Source organism: Cucumis sativus, chromosome 6 (genome assembly GCF_000004075.3).
Source record: "Cucumis sativus cultivar 9930 chromosome 6, Cucumber_9930_V3, whole genome shotgun sequence".
Classification (NCBI taxonomy): domain Eukaryota; kingdom Viridiplantae; phylum Streptophyta; class Magnoliopsida; order Cucurbitales; family Cucurbitaceae; genus Cucumis; species Cucumis sativus.
The window spans coordinates 18,657,659-18,679,604 of NC_026660.2; the positions used below are offsets into that span (position 1 = coordinate 18,657,659).

Below are 21,946 nucleotides of genomic sequence, written 5' to 3' on the forward strand. Positions count from 1 at the left end.
TTTAAGGAAAAAAAAAACTCAAATTAATCCTAAAAGAAAATAGATGTCAACATACTATGCCAAGACTAAAATTTATTAAACAAAAACATGTGTGTCAAAATATCATTATTTTGTACTTATACTTTTGAAAAATCTTGAATTTTAGTTAATTCTTTTTCATAATTCACTGCATAACAGTAATAAATTTTTTTCATGTGAGAAAATGAAATATGTGATGTGTGATGTAATTTTTTAAAAAGAAAACAAAGACCAAGTTTAAGCTTTATTTTAAGACCAAAATTTTCAATAATTATTCTCGGTCGTCTGTTGCTTTAAACAATAATGCATTTTCTCTAGGTATACTTTTTCGAATTATCTCTAATCATTTTATATCAAGTATAAACTCTGTATTCCATATGCTTTATTGAATATATTTATGGAGATGGCGAGAACGCTAAAAAATCAGTGTTCATCTAGTGGGATATTGCTTGGTGATCTTATAAGTATCATTTTCTAATAAAAAAAATTATTGAAAATACATGAATTAAAATTGAATAAACTTCAAACTACAATTATTAGTATAATGAGAGGTTCAGGAGATTCAAATCATAAATTTTACGTGAAATCTCACCAATATACTAATGGAGTAAAACTCGATGTGACAAAAATAATATTTAAACCAACCAATATCACGCATAATAAAATTTGCTTCGTAGGAGAGTGAATGTCAATGAGACAAGTAAAACACCCACGAGGACTCGTAATGAGATGAATTTATAATGTAATGTGATCCAAAACTCATGTTTAGATCGAGTGTTTTGAACTTAATTTATAATATAAAACTTATTTTATTTAACGTTTTTTTTCTAATTGCTTTTTACACTTCACAATCCCTTTTTTTTTCTTTTTTGTTCTAAATATGTTATATTAAACTTTTGATAGATAATATGTTTTGTGTTTCATATGTTAAATCAAATGTGTGACGCATTAATGAATTAATTACTTTTCAATTCCTCCATGATAACGTAGTGGGGCACTATAATTTAAGGCCTAAAGCCCTTGACCTAGTTTTCTACCCTTTTTCAACATCAATCACTCAAAAAGCTCGAATTTGGAATGGGATCAAAAATGTAATACGAAATTACCATCCACCCCATCTATGTCCCCTCCTAAAAACACCCATGAAAGATTTTTCTTTAGGGGTATAGTCGTCATTGTAGGAAAGTAAACTGAGACAATCTATGTTGGCTATATGCCTCCTCCTCATTACCCACTAATATCTCGACACGTAGCGAACCAAAAAGTTTCAAACTCTTCTCAGATTAGGGCTACCACTGACACCCTCTGACAGTAGGGCTTTTCTTTTCTTTCTTTCTAAACATATTTTTTCATTTCTTTCTTAAAATCAATTTTATCCATTTCACTTCTAAGTTTTATTACGTCATTCCCTTTTTTTTATAGTGTGAGACGATGGTTAATTTCAATATTAACAAATATTTCTATTTGTGATTATAATACTAGGAATAAAACTCACACATATATATATATATATGAGAGAGTGACAACAAAAAATGTGAAATTTCATATTGTAATTTAAGATATTGTATTGTATGTTTGAAATAGGTAGAAAATTGAATAGTAAAAATCAATATTATTGTTTTAGAAGAAAAATGAAATTGAGAGAATATGATGATAGGATCTCATGGATTACATGCACTAATATCAAGTTAAATTAGTAATAGGCTGAAAAGATTATCATTTTTTTATAATGATAATTAAAGAATGAAAAACAAGACATTCTCTCATCCATATACTATACAATTACATCATATAATTGATTTCAAGTTTAATAACTATTGGGCATTGTGAGCATCGAACCATCAACCTAAAATGACGGAGAAGATGTATATCTCAACCGACATAAAGTTAAGAAGGTAATGGGGTGGGGTTCTCTTTTCCTCTTTCATGATTTTGTTTATATATGTATATTTTTCTATCTCTCTAGGGTTTTGGGAAGTGTGGGGGAGAGAGAGTTATAAATAGGAGAATTGTGATGAAAATTTAAAGAGGGAGATATAAGGAAGGAAGGAAGGAAGAAAGAAAAGAATGGGAAGGGGAAGAGTAGAGTTGAAGAAGATAGAGAACAAAATAAATCGACAAGTTACATTCACAAAAAGAAGAAATGGACTTCTTAAAAAGGCTTATGAGCTCTCCATTTTGTGTGATGCTGAAGTTGCTTTGATCATCTTCTCCGCTCGTGGCAAACTCTATGAATTCTCAAGCTCTCCCAGGCATGTTTTCAATCTTTTTCTTTCTTTTCTTTTTATTGATCTCTTTTATCTCGTTTTTGTCCTTTCCTACGTCTCAGGATGGAGTGAAACAGATGAGAGGATGATTAATTATTGAAAATGATCCTTTGTCCTTTCTTGTTAAAATTTCTGACTTCGTTTCTGCGTTTCATCGTTTTCTCTCTGATCCATCTCAATTCAAGATTTCATTTCACTTATAACTATTTTGTTTTTTTATTGAGAGTGTTTTCAAATTCAACCAAATATAAAGTTTCAAAAAGTTCCATTTTTCAAAAAAAAAAGGAAAACACCGGTTGGATTGCTCCAGACATCCCACTATCGTACACTTCCTTAACACCCTAATCATCTCACTTTCATATATATTTCATAAAACCAGAAAAGTACAGAATGATGTTAAAAAAGGGACTAGACTAGAGATAAAGCACAAAAGAAAACAGAAAGCCAACCGAACTAAGAAAAAGCATTAACAGTTGAGAGTTACAGTAGTCGATTGTAGTAGAAGAAAAGATAATGTCTAGTAGACCAACACATCCAGTTTAAATATTTCCATTATAATTGTTATGTTTGCAAAATTTGACAAATAATTCAAATCTTTATTAAATAGATGATATGAGAATTACCGTTATAAAGAAAAAACAAGTTAATTTAATTTATAGAATTAAAGCTTTGATGGATTTTTGGGTAATTATTACAGTATAGCCAAGACACTGGAGAGGTATGAAAGGCATAGCTATGGTGCACTGGAAGCCTCCCTCCCTCCAAAGGACACTGAGGTCATTTCCCATCCAATTTTACTTTTCTTTTTTTAACACGACTCACTTTAAAACACTCTCTATCTTTAGATCGATTAGAAAAAAAAATGATTCTAGTAAAAGGTATTTTCATTTGAACTTTTTCAATCGAGACATGATGAGAATGGTAGAATATATATCAATCTTGTTGAATACGCTCTTACACCATTGATATATCGACTTCTAATAATTTGTTCGTAAGAAATTGACTTTCAAAATAAAATTATTTTGAGTGAGTAAAAAGTGTTTAATTTTAAAAGAAAATTACTAGAAAAATTATTAAATCAAACCCATCTTTAACCTTTAAATCAAAAAAGAGAATTGGAATGGAATGAACTTGATATAGAGTCATTTTTTAAATATAATCAAATGAATCCAAATATTTACCACAAAAATTTAAATTTTATTTTATTTAGTATCTAATATTTTGATTAATTTTTGTTAATTGGAAGGATTTTTTTAATTTTAATTTTAAGAGAGTTGAAGGACAAAGAAAGATGATGAGTTTGAAGAATTTATTAGTGGATAATATTTTTTTGAAGCTAGAGATGGTATCAAGAGTATTTGAAGCTGAAAGCAGAAGTGGAAGCTTTACAATATTCACAAAGGTGACTTCCATGGGAGCATCTTAATTATTTTGAAGCTTTAATTTTATTTCTTCTTTTAATTAATAATATATATATATATATACTTTTATTTCTTTTTACTCTATCTTCCTAATTAATTAGTTAAATAAATAAATAAACAGATGAATTGAAATATCTATAAATGTTTAAATATTGATATATATAATATATATATATATATATATATATATATATATATATATATATATATATACTTTTATTTCTTTTTACTCTATCTTCCTAATTAATTAGTTAAATAAATAAATAAACAGATGAATTGAAATATCTATAAATGTTTAAATATTGATATATATATATATATATATATATATATATATATATATATATATATATACTTTTATTTCTTTTTACTCTATCTTCCTAATTAATTAGTTAAATAAATAAATAAACAGATGAATTGAAATATCTATAAATTTTTAAATATTGATATATATATATATATATACTTTTATTTCTTTTTACTCTATCTTCCTAATTAATTAGTTAAATAAATAAATAAACAGATGAATTGAAATATCTATAAATTTTTAAATTTTATCAATATCAATGTTATTGCTTGAAATTAATAGTAATATCTATTATTGATAAAATCTAAAATTATTCTGCTATTTTTCGTAAATAGTTAGAATTTTATTGAGTTTTTGTGTATTTGTGATTAATTGATTAGACGATTTCTCGGAGAAGAACTGGATGATTTGGAGACTAAGGAATTGGACCAACTAGAAATTCAATTGGAAATGTCTCTAAAGCAAATTAGATCTACTAAGGTATGAATACATTATTATTATTACTATGCTATGTTGACATCTACTCACGGGCAGATCCATAAATTTATATATGGGACATCGAATACTATATAATAAACACATTGCTTTTAATAACATTCACTACACTTTTAGAAATAAAGATAAAAAAATTTCACATGATTTTTTTATATTGTAAATATGTGAATTTAAAAATTGCATAAAAAAAAAAAGAAAAGAAAAAAGAATAATACATTTTTCATGAAATATTGTTGAGATAATGGAAGTTTTGATCATTTGCATTTTTTTAGAAATATTTGTTAGATAACAAATGATGAACTGGGAAATAAATTAGGGTTTAACCAATTTTGTTGCGTTTTTTCTAAATATTTTTTAGATATCAAACGAGACTACGAAATAAGTTTAGATTTCTTCCTCTTTTTAGAAAATTGTCTTCCTTTAATTAAAAAAATCAAATTTTAGGGTTTCATCGACTTTGTTCCATTTTTCTCTAAATCTTTGTTAGATAACAAATGAGGTATTGAGGTTCTACAGTCGCATAACCACTGAACTAAAACAAAATTTTAGTTCAAATGAAGCTAAACTTAAGATATTGTAATCTGATACTTCAAAATTAATATTAAAATACAAAAACCAATCATGTGAGAGGACACGTGCCCCTGGCCCCCTTATAAATCCGCTACCCAAAACTATAAAATTTAGTTACTTTTATCTATTTTGGTAATCATTTTTTTTAATTAAAATTGACTCGATAAACGTCGTTTTCTTTATTAATTTTAATGTATTGTTTGTTAAAGAGCATTTGTAAAATTAAATCTAAATTATAAAATTAAAAGATAATTAAATTTTAAAAGAAAAATTATAAAAAAATAGAAAATTTGACAAAATACCCCAAATAAATAACAAAAAAAATTCAGATTCTATCAATAATAAATTTTGATATACAATGATTGAAGTTTATCGTTTTATATCTGCCATAAAATCCAAAATTTTGTTATAATTTTTAAATATTTTAATTTTAAAAAATATTTCCTTCTAAAACTTATTTTTTATTTGAAAATTGACTAAAATTCAGATGTTGACCTAGAAAACTATGAAAAAGGGAACCCTAGCTAAGGGCTTTGTTACATTCAATTTTTTTTAAAAAAAAGTTGCTGTATTTTCTCTCAAATTGTTTGTGATAGTTTTCACTTTTATTAAATAAAAATGTCATTTCTCAGTCAAAATCTAAAAATAAACAAATGTTTTATCCTTTTAAGTTTTCAAAAACTTTGTACAATGGTATGAAATATTGGTCGAAAATACATAAAATAACATAAAAATTTAGAGTTCGAAAAAGTAAAATTTTCTCTTATAAACTCAACTTTTAAAAATTAAAAATAAAACGACCCAACCATTATCATCGAAGCTTAAATTTTTAATTTTATATTTACTAAATTTTTAATTTTATATTTACTAAATTTTTAATTTTATATTTACTAAATTTGTAAATTTTATAGGTTGCGGATCGATTTTTAGATACAATATGAAAATTTAAGAATATAATAAACACAAAGTTAAAATCTGGAAGACTAACTGGAAACAAATTTTGTTGAATTAATGAAATCTTTGCAGAGGCAAACGATGTTTGATCAATTATCTGATCTCCAAAAAAAGGTATTTTTTTTTTAAATTAATGTTTCTTCTTGATCTTTAAATTAAATTTAGATTAATTAATTAAAACAGGTCTTATTGTTCTCCATTAATCTGTAGGAAGATAAACTGCTGGAAACAAATCAAGCTTTGAGGAAGAAGGTATTGAATGATTATATATATGGTTTTTGTTTTTAGAAACACAAACATAGCAAAGCTAAGGCGATTAATTTTCGTTTTTGTGTTTTTAAAAACAAAAAAGATAGTTGGATCATGAATGAAATGGGATCTTATACTCTTTATGAATAGACAATTTTAATAAAAAGAATCATACTAATTCAATTGATTCTTGCTTGATATAAAAAAATAAACTGAGAAAATGGTTAAGATGTATAAAATAAAATAAGAGTGTGAAATGTTGAATGAAAAATGAATACACAGTTGGAGGAAAGTAGTGCAGCTATTCATCATACATCATGGGATTCTTCAGAGCCCAACAATTTGCAATACTGCAGACAACCTGAGGCCTTTCTTCAACTCAATAACAATATTATTGCATTGGAAAATAGGTAAATTATTCTTATCATATCTATATATATATATAGATAGAAGCATTTAGGTACCAATGAGTTTGTTTTTAAGTATGTAAACAGAGGTTTTGAATAGTACTTAATAGGTGATTACTATAGTCTTAGCATGCATACTCTTCGTCTTAAACAGTTTTTAGTCGGTATGAGACTTTTAAAATTACAAAAATAATAAAATATTTATTTGTTTATGTGTTTAATTCTAATTTTGTTTTCTTAGTTACAATCCAACTGAAGTTACAAATGAAGAAAATGTTGTGAACTCTGGGGCAGATGGCAATGGTTTGTCTTCACATTGGATGCTGCTTTGATATATATATATATATATATATATTTCCAAATAAATTTGCAAAAACAAAAAAACCATAAGTCTATTTCAATCCATTCAATATTGTAATACTAATAATAATATATTTATGAACCTTATAATTATCTATTGGACATGCTTCTGTTTAACTATTTATTTATTTGCCCTATGATTCATTTTAGTTCTTTATATTTAAATTTAAATTATTTTATTTTTATTTTTAAGTGATCCAGATTATCACTTTTAATTAAGATTGAAATGAAACAAAGATGAAAAATATAAAAACTAAGTTAAAAACAACAACAAAAAAGTGTAAAATTTTTAATTGCAAAAAGTAAAATTGTAATTGGGAGTTGGCTTTAAATTAAGATTATAACAAACATGTATTTAATTTTACTTAGTTGTTTTTTTTATAATATTATAAAATTTCTTTTCTATTTTGAATGTCCCCAAACAAACAATTGTTTTACTTGTAAAGTCTCTATTACTTCTTTTAGATAGTACTATAAATTCATTACTAACACCACATAAATTACTAAAAAAAAAAACCTATCCTGTAATTTTCTAAAATAAAATTCTCAATTTTCTAGTCTTCATTATAAGAGACTAATGGTTCGATGACAAATCTTGAGTTCAAAATTACATAAGGAATTTATGATGATGGAAAGAAACAACATTTAATGAAAGACTTGGGCAAGTTCAATTTTACTATAAATGTAGTCAAAAACCTTCAAGACAATAATTCAAGAATCCAAGGCATTATTTAATAAGGTGTACAAAAATTGGTTCCACCCTTTGTTTAAGGCATTACAATATATATATATATAGTGTCCTAGTAAATATAGACTTAGGTTTATGAGCTTATAATGCAGTAAGAATTTCTCTTTTGTCTTTACTACTCTATATTGCCTTTCTTTGTTACGTTTGTAATTATTTTAGAGTATTTTTTTAAAATACCTTTTGTAGTTTTGTTCTAAATCAATACACACCCCTTTTTCCCTGCTATCACTTTTTCCATGGTAATATATATAAAACTTTACACAGTACATACATAATTGATCGGTTTGGTTTTTTTTGGTTTTGGCCACATTATATATATGTACGTCTATAGTAAATGTTACACATTGACACTTTAATTTAACATTTTGTGTAACATTGTCAACAATTTGGTAGAAGAAAATGTAGTCTAATTTAACAACTTATAATAATACAACTACAAACCTTAATAGATAATCGGAAGAAGATCGTGTTTTCAAAAAATGGTCACATACAAATTTCATTACACTATATAGTAACTTGAATAAGTCTAAATCCTTTTTTTTTTTTACCCAAATGAAGGAAACCACAATGTATATAATTGAATATTGCATTGAATTCAAGTCTTTGGTCAAAAGGATATTTTTTTTGTACATTAATTTTCAACCTATCTTTCAACGTTGTTTCAGAAACTATGTAATTTCAAACATAGATCCAATTTTAAATATTAATAACTAAGTGTGACTGGATCGACATGATTGTTGAAATGGGAAGAAAAAATCAAATAAGAAAGGTATTTTTCAGAATTAATTAAAATGTGCTTCATTAAATATTCTCTCTACACATATGATTGGTTTAAAGAAGAAAAAATTTGAATTGGGAAAAAAAGGAATAAATTAGGAAATTAGATGAGATATATTTTGGGCCATTATTGAAAAGAAATGATATGTGTAGTTGGGGGAGGGTGACATTTTTGGGGATTGCTTACATTATAATATATATTTGTGTGTGTGTATGTATAGGGTACACAAAAATGTTCAAACAAAATCAATGCACTTTAATAAGTTATATATTTAAAGCTTACTTTCATTCATTGTAATAAATGATTTATATAAACATACAAAAGCAACCCATAACAGTAGTGTTCACCATGTAAATGCTTATGCCATTTTAAAATTAAATTATCCCATTAATTTTCATTTTGTCTTTTCTTAAAATTGTATTTTTATATATTGTTTTTGCAAATCTTACTCTTGAATAAGTTTAATAAAGGCAAAATTAAAGCTTACCTATACTAATTAAATTAGATAAGTATATATATATATTCAATTCTCTGTTTAATATGGCAGTTCTTTGACACAAAGCCAAATAACCATAGTGTGGCTAAGAGCAAAAAGATACACAACCATGGCTACAAGAATTTAATGAACACAAAGGAAAAAAAAGAGGATGAAACAAACTGCATTCCAACAAATTAAAACTGTGCTGAGTCGAAGTATTCCAATCTCTTCGCACAAAGCAGTAGTACTGAACATAATGAAAAGAACGAAGCTAAGACAGTGAACTTAAGAAAACTTTTGAGAAAATTAAATGTCCACAGTGAACGAAGTGAGCCATTAAAAGTTACCGTTAGTTTAATTTTAACACTAATTAGACACTGAAATTTAATGATAATTAGTTCATTTATAAATTTGCAGTAATTTCAATTCGTGTAATTAATTATAATAATAAAGTTGTTGTTGCAATCAATTACCATATAATTTAGGACCTTAATTAGGGGAGAGAGGGTGTAGGAAAGTTTATTTAAGGCGTTAAAATGTATACAAAATACAATCAAATTTGAAGATATGAATTTAATTAATATGAAATCATGGTAAGTGTGTATAATTTGTACTAAAATATTGGGGTGGAATAGATAAATTTAATTTTAAATGCTAGTTTAGAATTTATAGTTTTGGGTTTAGTCATGTAATTGAAAGTGTTTTTTTAGTTAACTTACCCATAACATAACTCGACTAATCTTTCAAGACAACGTATATGATCCTATTAGATATAATCTTAGGTCATAAATAATTTATTACCCTCTTAATCTTCTATCCATTTATTAATTTCCATAGAATTTTGAACAAATAAAATTTAAATTAATGTTTTTTTTTTTTGTAGTTCATCCGTCTGGATTACATTACTTACAGTATTATCACTATTTTTTGAACAAATCACAAGTGGGAGATCGAGATCGGGGGTACACACAACAAGAATATCACGTGGATGCTTAAAACGTTTTATCATACACTTAATAATGAACTCCAAAAATATTCTTTACTGCAAGAATTGCCCTTAACAAAAATTATGGAATCAAATAAATCTCCAAATCCCCCAATGAATAGTATAATCCTCCACCCACAAAATTAAACATATACATTATTCTCTATAGTCAAGAATCTCGTGTTAAATTACAAGTTTTGTGAACTAAATTACAATTCAAGACCATGTCTAAAGAACTTCATGTAACAAGGTAAATTATTATGCACAAAAATATGACAACTAATGAAATTTATATAATAAAGATAAAACGAGCATATAATAATCTAGTGATATAGTTAGCATATATACTCGTTTTATTTAATATCGTGGTCTCAAATTTATTGCACTAAAACAAAAGTAGATTCTTACCCTAAGACAAAGTTAAAAGTTGGCGTGGTTTACAAAAAGGAATTCTATATATGCTACATTAACATGTGCATCTCACTTTACTAATCATATAAAAGTTTAATGTATATTTAACTTTGGATTTTATATTTGGGTGACAACATTTACACTCAAAAAGGAAGAAAAGTCTCTGGTCTAGGGCTGGATAACTAAATCATATTGAAATGTTAATGGTAAAAAAAAAAAATGATCAAATCAAATACCTTATTATAAATTACATTTCCAAAATTTATCTCCAATATTTCATTGTTGGTTTATTTGTGATTCTTTAATTTTTATTGATTTCTAATTCTGTAAAAACAGTATAGCTTTGTATTAAAAGAATAGTAATCATAATATGTTTTTACTTTAAAATAAATAATAAAAATGCACTCAAAGTTTACAATAACTTTAATTATATTATATCAATTAATACTTTAACATACATTGTGTCAATTTTCACAAAGTGATAGTAAAAAAATTTCTTTCACGTACTCCTGATTTGAGGTAAATATATATATACTTGCTAAAATTTTATTTTGATTTTTGACTTTTCATTGAAAATCGTTTTGGAATTCAAAAATTAATTAGTATCAACATTTTTATTTGATATAATTTCCATCATTAAAAATTATGACTGTTTGGATTTTGTCCTTTGTTACCTCTTCCCATCTCTCTCTCTCTCTATATATATATAGTCTCACTGTTCACCAAAAAGATATATACAAAACACAAATTCCCCCATTTCAAATTATCTCTAAAATATTTTTTGTTTCTCGAGGAATAGAGTGTATGTGTGAACGATTGTGATTCCTAATTGATTTCGGTAAAAAATCAATTGAAGATCGAGAGGCTGTTTTATCATGGATACGACAGGGTTATCATATTGTTTACACAAGGAGAGCATATCTGCTCAACTTCTTTAAAAGAGTAGGATCCGCTACTTAGCCGTATACTATTCTGTTTTATGTTTTTGTAGTTATGTTTAACCAAGCAATTTTTATCATTTACAGTTCTGGTCAGTACGTAAGAATTTTTTATGAACTACCAGGAGATGAACGGTCACTTACGTAAAAAAAAATACAAGCAAAAGTGCAATAACACAAAGTCACTTTACTCTTAGACTAGCTTCTTAGAACACCTTTGTTTTAGAGGATTAAATTAAAAACAAGTGTACGTGCAATAGTAGGGAGTAAATATGAATTGTTACCACAATCAAACAAATGAAATTGAAATTGATATCAATCTCTATCTATATAGATATACATATAATTTGATTATGGTACATCACCATCCAAACAAATAAATATGTGTCCATTATTATTTAGGAGTCTTGTGGTCAAGGTCTTCTTATACATAAACAGGCACCGTCAACGCAAACCATAAACTTTACTCTCTACTTCAAAATAAATAAATATATTACTAAATTATTAGTTTTTAGTTTAATTTTTAAATTGTCTTCGTTTTTTATGTTTCAAGATTTATGATTTTAGTTACCTTCGTTTTTCACTAAATACACATAGTAAGTTATTTAGTGTGTATTACTTAGTTTAAAGTAGTTAAATTAGGTAATTAATAAACATCAATTAATCTAAAATTAGCATTAAATATCAAACGCATCAATAGTAGAAAAATTTAGAACTAGTAGACAAGCAACATTATAGAAGACTTATATAGAACCGAGTAGAAATTAAACTAAACTTTTACATAAAAATAAAAGTACATTTTGATTCCTTTGTATCTTATTTTAAAAAATTTAAAAACGAAAAAAATATATTTTATTATATAAACGTGAACATATTTGAATTGACACTATGAATATATTAAAGTCTAAATTAGTAAAAGAAATATTAAGAAAAAACTGTGGAAGGTTGGGTAGAACATAGAAGAGTGACCCCCACATCTGCATAACGATTCAGCCAGTTCTTTCACCCTATCATATCTCGACAGCACTTCATCAATACCCACTTTATTTCACAAAAACCACTTTTCCACACAAAAACCACTTTTATTTTTTATTTTTAATCCATTCATTCCCTTTCCTATATAACAACTACACCCCCATCTCCCCAAAGACCTAATTCAAGCCTTCCCAACTCTCTCCTTTTGAAATCTCTTTCTGTTCTTGGTGATTCTCTTTACAAAATCAATTTTCTTTTCCTTTTGAATACCACAGGCTGTTGTAGTTTTAGGGTTTATTCTTATTTAAAAAAAAAAGAAAAGAAAAAGAAAAAACTATTAATAAAAAAGAATGGGAAGAGGTAGGGTTCAATTGAAAAGGATTGAGAACAAAATAAACAGGCAAGTAACTTTCTCAAAAAGGAAAGCTGGATTACTGAAGAAGGCTCATGAAATCTCTGTTCTTTGTGATGCTGAAGTTGCTTTGATTGTTTTCTCCCACAAAGGAAAACTCTTTGAATACTCCTCTGATTCCAGGTCATCTCTATTTCCTCTTTTCTCTTTTCCTTCTTAATTTCTTCTTTTCATTTCAATCCTTTGGTTATATGAATGTGTTTCTGTTTTTCTTTTTAGTTTTTTTAATAAATAAATTCACATGGCTCCAAATCTAGCTATGTTTCTGATTTTTCTGACTTCTCACTACCACTTAACACCCACTTCTCTTTTCCTTTTTCATCTTAGGGTTTCAAAAATATATACACATATCTGAAACAATAATCGTACCTTACTTAACTTTTGAGTTCAGTGATGATTTGATTCGATTTCTCTATGTATCGTTTTTGTTTTTTAGGGTTTATTTTGATCTACTTCTTTTTAGGTTGAAAAAAACCTAGTCCTTTTTTGGCCATGGAAATGAGGATCTAATTTAACAAATGGAGATATACAGTAGGTTATGGACAGAAATGAAGAGAGTAATTATTGATTGGTAAATGGATTATATATGGTATGAAGAGCCTCATTGATTAAATGATGATGTGAAGAAGAAATAAATTAAATTATTGTACCTTGTAAAATATTGACTTTTATTATTTGATTTTTGAAACTGTTTTTGAATGACTTGTAGTGAAAATTATTTATGTTTTGGAAGGTACTAAATTAAATTCTTCTGAACCTAGGTTGTAAATATCAAAATATATATGAATTAGATTAAAAGTAATGGAGTTGTAAATTATTTAAAATACAGAACACAGGAACCTATAGTAGTTATTTATATATATAATTTGTAAGAAAATATTATTTCATTTGTAAATTATTTCCCTTTTAAATAAAATATTATAATTTTTTTGTTGGGTTTTATAAGTTTTCAATATTTTTCTATGATATTTGAGAGGTAATATTTTTAAAAATAAGGAATCTAGGATTTTCGAAATGATTTTTTTCTTCTTGTTTTTCTTATGTGTATTGAAAGAAAACATCGAACTTAATATATATTTGAAGAAAAGATGTTTATATTCATAATGTGGCTTTCATACGTATAAGCCAAAAACTACATATGACTAATACTTTTTATATTATTGATTTTGGATAATCATTTGACATTTTATATGGATTTTTATTGATAATAATAGATTTTAATCTTCTAAGTCGTATTTGAATTCTTAGAGAAATTCAAAGGACAAAAACAAGTTTTATATTAAAAAATAAAAATTCTTTGGTTTTAAAATTTTGGTTTAATTGTAATAAACAAAGATAAGAAGAAGTGATGCCACTAAAAAAGATAACAAAGTAAACTATAATGTTATTAGAAATTAAAATGTTACTAAACAAAACTTGTAAGCTTTTCTTCCATTTCCAAAGTATTTTTTTATGTGGTCATCGTATATATACACTATTACTCTTCTTCTTCTTCTTCCTTTAAAGTAATTTAACTGATTAAGATATTTATCTTTTCTATAAGTTAAAGGTTTAAATTCCCTAGTTCTAGGTGTGTGTATATATATTTTGTAAAGTTTTTTCTTGGTTTCAATGTTTTCATATATGGCTATTAAAAGCTATTACTTTATAAGTTTATATGCATTTATTTATCACATATTATTGATTGCTTATGATCTCAATCTACATACCTGAATTAGTTTATTTTAAATTTATTTATTTTATATCTAATATTGGTGGGCCTTATTTATATCACATATTAATTGCATTTATTACCTTATATGTATATAAAGCTTATTATTCAAAATCGCTTTCTCTTCTTTTGACCAAAAATCTAGGGTTTATTATGAACAGCAGCAGTGTTCAACATGATAGACAATCGGACAGATAGAAAAAAAAAGTTGAACCCTAGCCCTAAAATGAACGAATGAGTATTCATAATTCATAGTAATACACAGAAGTTGAATATATATATTTTTTATTTTCCAGAAAAAAAGGAAAAGGGTGAAAAAGATAATGGATTTGATGGGAAAGTTGTTATTCTTGTCTAGGATAAGACTTGATAGAAAACAGTAACACTTTGGTGTTTATATGCTTCAAATCTAGGCCCTAACTTTCAAAGTTGATTTTGTTTTTAATATTATTATTCTAAAATAAATTCCTTTTAATTATTTCATATTATATATCTATCTATCTGTGTATATATATATATAATATTTGGCTGTCAATTCAATTTAAATCACTTTGAAATTTCAAACAGTGGTTTGGTTGATGTACTATATTAATGGTTGCTTCTTTTGTGAGAGATACTCAGAGATGGAATTGATAATGAGAGAGATAATTAATTGTGTTGATACTGTTCTAAAGATGTTATATAATTAAAGCTTAATGAACTTTGTTATTTTGTCCATAGTTAGTTCTTGTAATTACACCTTAGTGTTAAAATTCAATCCTCAAACTTAAATTGTACTATTAGTTAATAAAAGTTAAACTCTCTAACTTATATCAGTTGTGATAATCTCTACCATTATGTATAAATTTGAGGGTACGTTTGGTTTTCAAAGCTCAAAATATGATTGTAACCCTCAATGGCTTTTACCATTTGTCTTATTATTATTATTAATATTATTATGTTGTGAAAATTAAATCCTATCATTTTTGTTCTGAGTACATTTGGTGACTTAACATACTTTTAGTTCCAAAGTCATTGTGTTTTTTATGTCAATTATGTGGTTTCATGAATAGTAAAAATATGTATTTGAACTTCTTTTTCTTCTGTCCTCATGATATTGTCATATTGTACTGTCTAATTATTTTCTTAATATATGGGTTGGATTCTGTTTGAGTTATTGTTTATGTCATGTTTGATACACAACTATTTGTTTTTTTTTTTAATTAAAAAGAAAAAAAAACTAAGCCTACTTCCTCCTACTTTTGACCCAATTTTTTTTAAAGTAAAAGATTTCAACTTTTGACCAAATTATAATTTTCTTTTAAAAAAAACAAATAGTAACTATTGGTTAGTTTTTATTTTTTAGAAAACATTATTTAAAAGTGATATTTAGAGGTGGATTAAGTGTTTTTTATAAGCTTGATTTTCAAAAAAATAAGAACTAAAAAAAAATTTGTTACCAAATGAAATCATGATGGAATAGTTTGCAAACTACCCATAGAAATCTTGAAATTTGGAAAAAATATGAAATAGGTCTAATTATATATGTGTAGTAGATAAATTATTTGTGAACAACTTTATGTGCAAATATCCTATCATATATATTAGGCCCTATACTAAAAGGAGTTCTAGTTTTGCATTTGGAAACAATTATTTTTTCTAGGAAAATTTGATCAGTCTCTGTTATTTAATGAGTGACATAGATAATGAACGTCACAAGCCCCTTTGGAGATATCCGATAAAATTGGAACTATACAGAGATAATGAACGTCACAGTAAAGTTAAAATATCCACTTTTAGGTTTAGTTAGTATCCGTTATTTCAACATAATTACCAGTGTTATCATTTGTGTATTCAATAATTATATCAAGAAGCTTAATTAATTATACATTACTATGAACTTTAATTATGGTACAGCATGGAGAAAATACTTGAACGGTATGAGAGATATTCTTTTGTGGGAAGGCAACAAAATGCAGCTTCTGAATCTGAATTTTCTTATGAAAATTGGACTCTTGAATACTACAGACTCAAGTCCAAAGTCGAACTTCTACAACGAAACAACAGGTATGTCTATGATTAAACTAACGTTTTAAATGTCATTGATATCGATAGATAGTCTTTTGATAATATTATTAAACTGAAAATAACGATGCATGATTGTCTTAAATCTTTTTGTTTTGAATTTGTTACTTGAGGATTCAAACAATCTCATATGAAAGTTCGATACACAGTTGACCTAGGGCGCGTTATTATTATTTTTTTTCTCCCTTTACCTTGTAGACATAGTTAATAGTAAACAACGTAAATCTCTATTTGTTGATTCACTATTATTTTACGTTCTTACTGCCTGTTCATATGTGTCACAAGTTGATCATAGCATTGATGTATGATATTAACGTGTCGTCTGACAAAAAGTTAATAACCTCAGGTATATTTGTTTGTTTTGTAATTGCAGTCATTATATGGGAGAAGATTTGGATTCGTTGAGTGTCAAAGAACTGCAAAACTTGGAACAACAAATTGACACTGCACTTAAACATGTTCGAACCAGAAAAGTAGGGTTCTTTCTCCTAACGTTTTATAAATATTTGTGATTTATTATTGATTAATTATAAGTTTCTATTGGATTATTTTTCAGAACCAACTTATGTTTGAGTCCATCACTGACCTCCAAAAAAAGGCAAATACTCTTCACTTTTCCCATTTTTTAAATCTTAAATAGAACTTAAGTTCTTTTCCGTTGTTTATTTACTAACTGCAATTGTTATGAATAATAACTAAGTATATAACCCTTTATATTCACAAATTTTATTATATTTACATTTTTTTAAATGTATAATTGCTATATTTGCAACTATCTTTTGTTTAATTTGCATCTAAATATATATATATTTTAATCTTACGTAAATGTCAGGTAAGAAATATAGAGGAGAACAATGTCCAACTGGCTAAGCAGGTGAGTTTTGCTTACATTTTAATTTAATCACATTTTCAATTCTTAAAACGATTTTTGTACCGGCCATAGGGACAAGAGTCGTGCCCCGATGAGTCCGAGGGCACATTGGTCACTGCAATTCCTTGGGTGTGAACCCAGACAAAGTGGTGGTAGTAACAAATATACCAAAATCTTAAAACACATATATATTTCAAATAAAAATATAGTCATCCTAAAATCGAGTAGGAAGTATTATGTTAAAGTTGTCGAAACAGGAAACTGTGTTTAGAGTAATGCATCATGTTATTTGTTTTGAGTTAACATAGGATGTTGTATGTTAATTTTTGATCTAACCCACTAAAAAGTGAAAAAGATTAAACATAATTATTATTAAGTGAAATATATATATATATATAGATAAAGGAGAAAGAGAAGAGTGTAGCATTGGCACAACAAGCAGAATGGGAGCACCAGCAACAGCAGGGTTACAATGCTTTGTCTTTCTTATTCCCACCACCTCCTCATCCCTCTCTAAACATTGGGTAATATAATTCATCCACAATATTATTTGTTTATTGTTTCTATTTTGTTAAATTGTGAAAGAAAAAAAATTCAGAGAAGCCTTTCAACAATTAGTGTTTCATACCGTAATTAAATTACAGATTTCCTATGACTAAAACAAAGTTTATAATTTAGTTCTTATCATACACCTAACTCACATGACTATACCTGAGAAATCCTGATTATGGACTACAGGGACCGGTCCAAATGCATAATTTAACTAAAAATAAACTCTAGACGCTCTATACTAACATTACATGTATCACATTTTCTTTGCATTGTTTGAATCAATGTTAGGCTTGCAAGTTTTGATGGTCACCAATGAAACTTGTTACACGTCGGCAACGATCGGATAAGTACAGGAAATGTGTGTGGCAGAAGAAGAAGAAGAAGAAGAGGAGGTGGGAGGATGTAGTTACTTAATAATGGGAAAATGGAACTAGTTAATACCCTATAAGTGTAATGCTTTGACAACTTAATTATATATGAAGGGGGGTTTCTGGGCTTTTGTTAAATTGACAAAGAAAACATTTGAACTTTGCTGTGTTTGGAGGATTTCTACTAAAAACTTGAGTGTAATCAGATTGCTAATATACTACTGAAATGGAGTTGTTTTGTTCCCTATAGCTAAGAAAACTGCTTATTATTTCTCTAAAAGCTAGTGCTTTTTAGGGTTCAGTCATTTGTTGTTATAGTTTGATAAATTTATGGAGATATACTATGTAGGGTTATTTATTAGGGTTTTGTAAAGCTTTGGATTTGGATATTAATTATAATTTGAACCATGGTTTTCATCATTTAACCCAGCATGTTTTCATATTGTGCTGAGGTTTGTTGATTAATTAATCACAATAGTGTCAAATGTGTAAGCAATAAAGAAAAAGATATATTTGATTTATTATTTTTAAGGATAAACAATGAGTGTTAAATGTGGAAATCTCTACCTCTTCAATTCTCTGGTAGTTATTTTAACTCAGGAGAAAATCAAATCTCACTTTTAGAAGATTCAGCAGCTGCAAGCTTTAAATTTTTCTATGATTCAATTATTGTGATTTCTATTTATCCCTACTTGATATGCATAGAAGATACACTAATTTTTTATATGTTTCACTTGAATGTTTAAAGTAAGTTTAAATTATAGTAAGGTTTAGTTGTTTTTTTGCTGAATTTAAACTCTCTGTATAGTTTTGTTGCATGAGATTTGTTTCATATATTAATAATACATGTTATACAAAGTTCGTGCATGGATTAGTTAGAGTGATTTGTGCTTTATTCTTTAAGAATAAATTTAGTCAATGGGCATAATAATAATAATAAAATTACTATTGTTATGTACATATATTTGCATGGAAAAGTATCCTAAGTATAATTTCATGTTTAAAAGCTTAGAACTTATTAGACAAACAAATAAAATAAGGTATTTCAAAGTCTTTTCATAACTTCAGAATTGAATTAAATTAATAATTGGTTTTAAAGTGGAATAGTGTTTGCTAAAATCCAATAAATACCTTTTTTTTTAAAAAAAAGATACGGATGAGTCAGTAGGTACACTCGGATATCTCCACTAGGTGAACATCTACTTAACACCTTTAGAACACCTACTTAACACCTTTATCATCATGCTTCATTAATATAAGAAGGAGAGTACAAGAAGCAAGGGAGAACAAAAAATGCTAGAGATAAGCCCAATGCTCAAAAGAGAAAATAGAGTTAACCAAAAACATTGATATTTAAAGCAATAGTGCTGCATAGTAATTAGAGAATCTTCTTGATCTTGTCGTCCATAAGCCGATTAGAGCTTTGTTGTCTTTCCAAAATTCCGAGAGGAATTCGTTTTTTCTATTGAAAGTTCTATCATTCCTTTCCAGCCATATACTCCAAAGAATGATGGTTAGTGAGTTGAATAAATGATAAGTGACCAAGAAGAAAAAGAAAAATCAGATAACGAAGAAGAAGAAACTAACCTTCAAGCAAAAATTGGAGGCATGACTCAAAAGAAACAACTTGAAATTAGCGGAGACTACGAATAAAGAAAATGTGAACTCTGTTATGAATTTTATTGATGATGTGGAAATGGGCCAATTAGAAAATGTGCAATCTAATTTTCCATGAAAATTGTATATTAGAAATACTAGAAGGTTAAGCTCTCCCTCTAAAAGAGAGAATAAAAAGTCTTTTCTCGTTACTTTCCTGACTTTGTAATCTTAACTGAGACCAAATTGTAATTTGTTTGTTTCTAAAAAATTTGTTAAATTTTTTTGGAGCTCAATTAGTGTCAATTGGCATGCTATTGATGTTGTGGGTAATTCCGGTGGCATCTTAATCCTTTGGGATGAATTAAGATTTAATGTCTCAAATTTTATTTTATACGCTTACAAAAATTGGAGATATTTTGATGAGGGGAGTTCCAGTTAATCAGCAGCATCTCTCCCATATGTTTGTGGCAAAGGGGCAAGTTAGAAAGAGATGATCCTTGTCTTCTTCATTGTTGCGACACATCACACACCAGTTAGGATTTAACATCATATTAGGGATCCGTTTCTGTAAATGCCTCCAATTTTTGCTTGAAGGTTGTTTCTTCTTCTTCCTTATCTGATTTTTCTTTTTCTTCTTGGTCACTTATCATCATCGGAGCAATGTTGCCTTTCACAATATATGGTTGGGTTGGCGATGTGGGTGATAAAGAGGGGGTGAAGAGATCTGAACTTGAGAGAAATTCGTCTGATAAAGGCGAAAGTGGACCGAGATCCACAACCAGCTTGAGATCTGCCATTTCCTCCTTGTCTTCCTTCGGTTGAATTTTGAGCTTAGTGTTTCTTTCATTCTTTGCCTTCGCTAAGTGGGCTTGTTTAACTGGGCTTCTCACTATGTATATTTGTTTTCTTTTTTCCATTTCATTCTGTCTGTATTCTTCATCTGGACTTTCTTTGGGCATTCTTATGGGCTTCTAAGTCTGATGGGCCTCGTGGGTGCTCCTTTTGGGTCGAAAAAAAATATTTTGCTTTTGGGGAGTTAAAGGTAACATTTCGTTTTGCATTAATTGAGCCCACATGATTTGAACTTTACCCCTATATAGTTTTTTCCCTTTCCTATTTTCAAATAATGGATTTGTCTTTCTGTCAGTCTCTTCTTCATGTCTTTTCCCGCTGCTATCACTGTCTCCGTCATAATTTAATTTATCCATCATGCTTTCATTTTTTTTTTGTAGAGAGACGTTGCAGTGGCTTTCCTGTTCATCATCTGCGGTCTTTCCTTTTTCCAGCGAGGCTCTTGAGGCCGAAATAGCTACATTGTTAACAAAATGATATTGCTCACAATTCATTGAAATTTTCAGCTGCATCTCTTGTGAAAGAACCATGGATTGGATCCTTGGGTTTCTATCAGTAAGTCATTTTCCTTCAGCCTGGACAATGGATTGGACAAGAAAAGAATTTCCTTTTTTGTCAAATACGTTGATAAATGCCGGAATAAAACCAGTAAAGTTTTCTTTGACTTTGAGCATCGCTTGTCTGATTTCTACTTGTTTCTTTATTTCTCTGGTTATCTCAATGAAACTACCACAAGCCTCCCCAATTTGTGTGAACGTTTCCATATCCCATGCATGCATCAGAATGCCTCTAAAGTTAACCCAACCACCGTAACTTGGGACTAGCTTTGGGGAGCCATGTTTCATGGTGTTCCATTCCTCAAACTTAATATAAAATTTATCAACAGGGTTCCAGCCCCTGTTTTTACACATGATGGTAGCTTGATATTTGTTTTCAAATGATACAAGTGCTTTTTCAGCATGGAATGATTTGTAGGTAAATGACCAATTGGTTTGTTCCTTCAGTTTTCTCATGATTTTTCTCCGGTCATCATGAAACTATTTTCTAGTGATCACAACCGTTTTTTTTCTAATCAATATTGGTCATTTTCTTCAACTCCTCTTCCATCCAATAAATACATGAAATGTGAATTAGTAATTTTTTCATGAAATTTCTC

The 21,946-nt window shown here is 27.6% G+C and overlaps 2 protein-coding genes across 4 annotated transcripts; both read left to right on the forward strand.

The window, feature by feature from the left end:
* Positions 1-2,031: 2,031 nt before the first annotated feature.
* Positions 2,032-7,185, forward strand: LOC101220998 (MADS-box protein CMB1). Of its 2 annotated transcripts, XM_031886617.1 has the most exons (8): positions 2,033-2,270; positions 2,983-3,061; positions 3,626-3,687; positions 4,394-4,493; positions 6,105-6,146; positions 6,243-6,284; positions 6,564-6,691; positions 6,930-7,172. In XM_031886617.1, exons 1-8 carry the CDS (start codon positions 2,086-2,088, stop codon positions 7,018-7,020), a joined length of 729 nt encoding a protein of 242 aa, XP_031742477.1. In that variant the 5' UTR covers positions 2,033-2,085; the 3' UTR covers positions 7,021-7,172. The 2 variants fall into 2 exon arrangements, with proteins under 2 accessions (XP_031742478.1, XP_031742477.1); XM_031886618.1 differs by lacking the exons at positions 6,105-6,146; positions 6,243-6,284 and having other exon boundaries at positions 2,032-2,270; positions 6,930-7,185.
* Positions 7,186-12,519: 5,334 nt separating this feature from the next.
* LOC101219414 (truncated transcription factor CAULIFLOWER A) lies at positions 12,520-18,593 on the forward strand. Of its 2 annotated transcripts, XM_004144115.3 has the most exons (7): positions 12,524-12,896; positions 16,381-16,530; positions 16,922-17,021; positions 17,105-17,146; positions 17,381-17,422; positions 17,819-17,943; positions 18,260-18,593. In XM_004144115.3, exons 1-7 carry the CDS (start codon positions 12,712-12,714, stop codon positions 18,285-18,287), a joined length of 672 nt encoding a protein of 223 aa, XP_004144163.1. In that variant the 5' UTR covers positions 12,524-12,711; the 3' UTR covers positions 18,288-18,593. The 2 variants fall into 2 exon arrangements, with proteins under 2 accessions (XP_031742602.1, XP_004144163.1); XM_031886742.1 differs by lacking the exon at positions 17,381-17,422 and having other exon boundaries at positions 12,520-12,896.
* Positions 18,594-21,946: the final 3,353 nt, after the last annotated feature.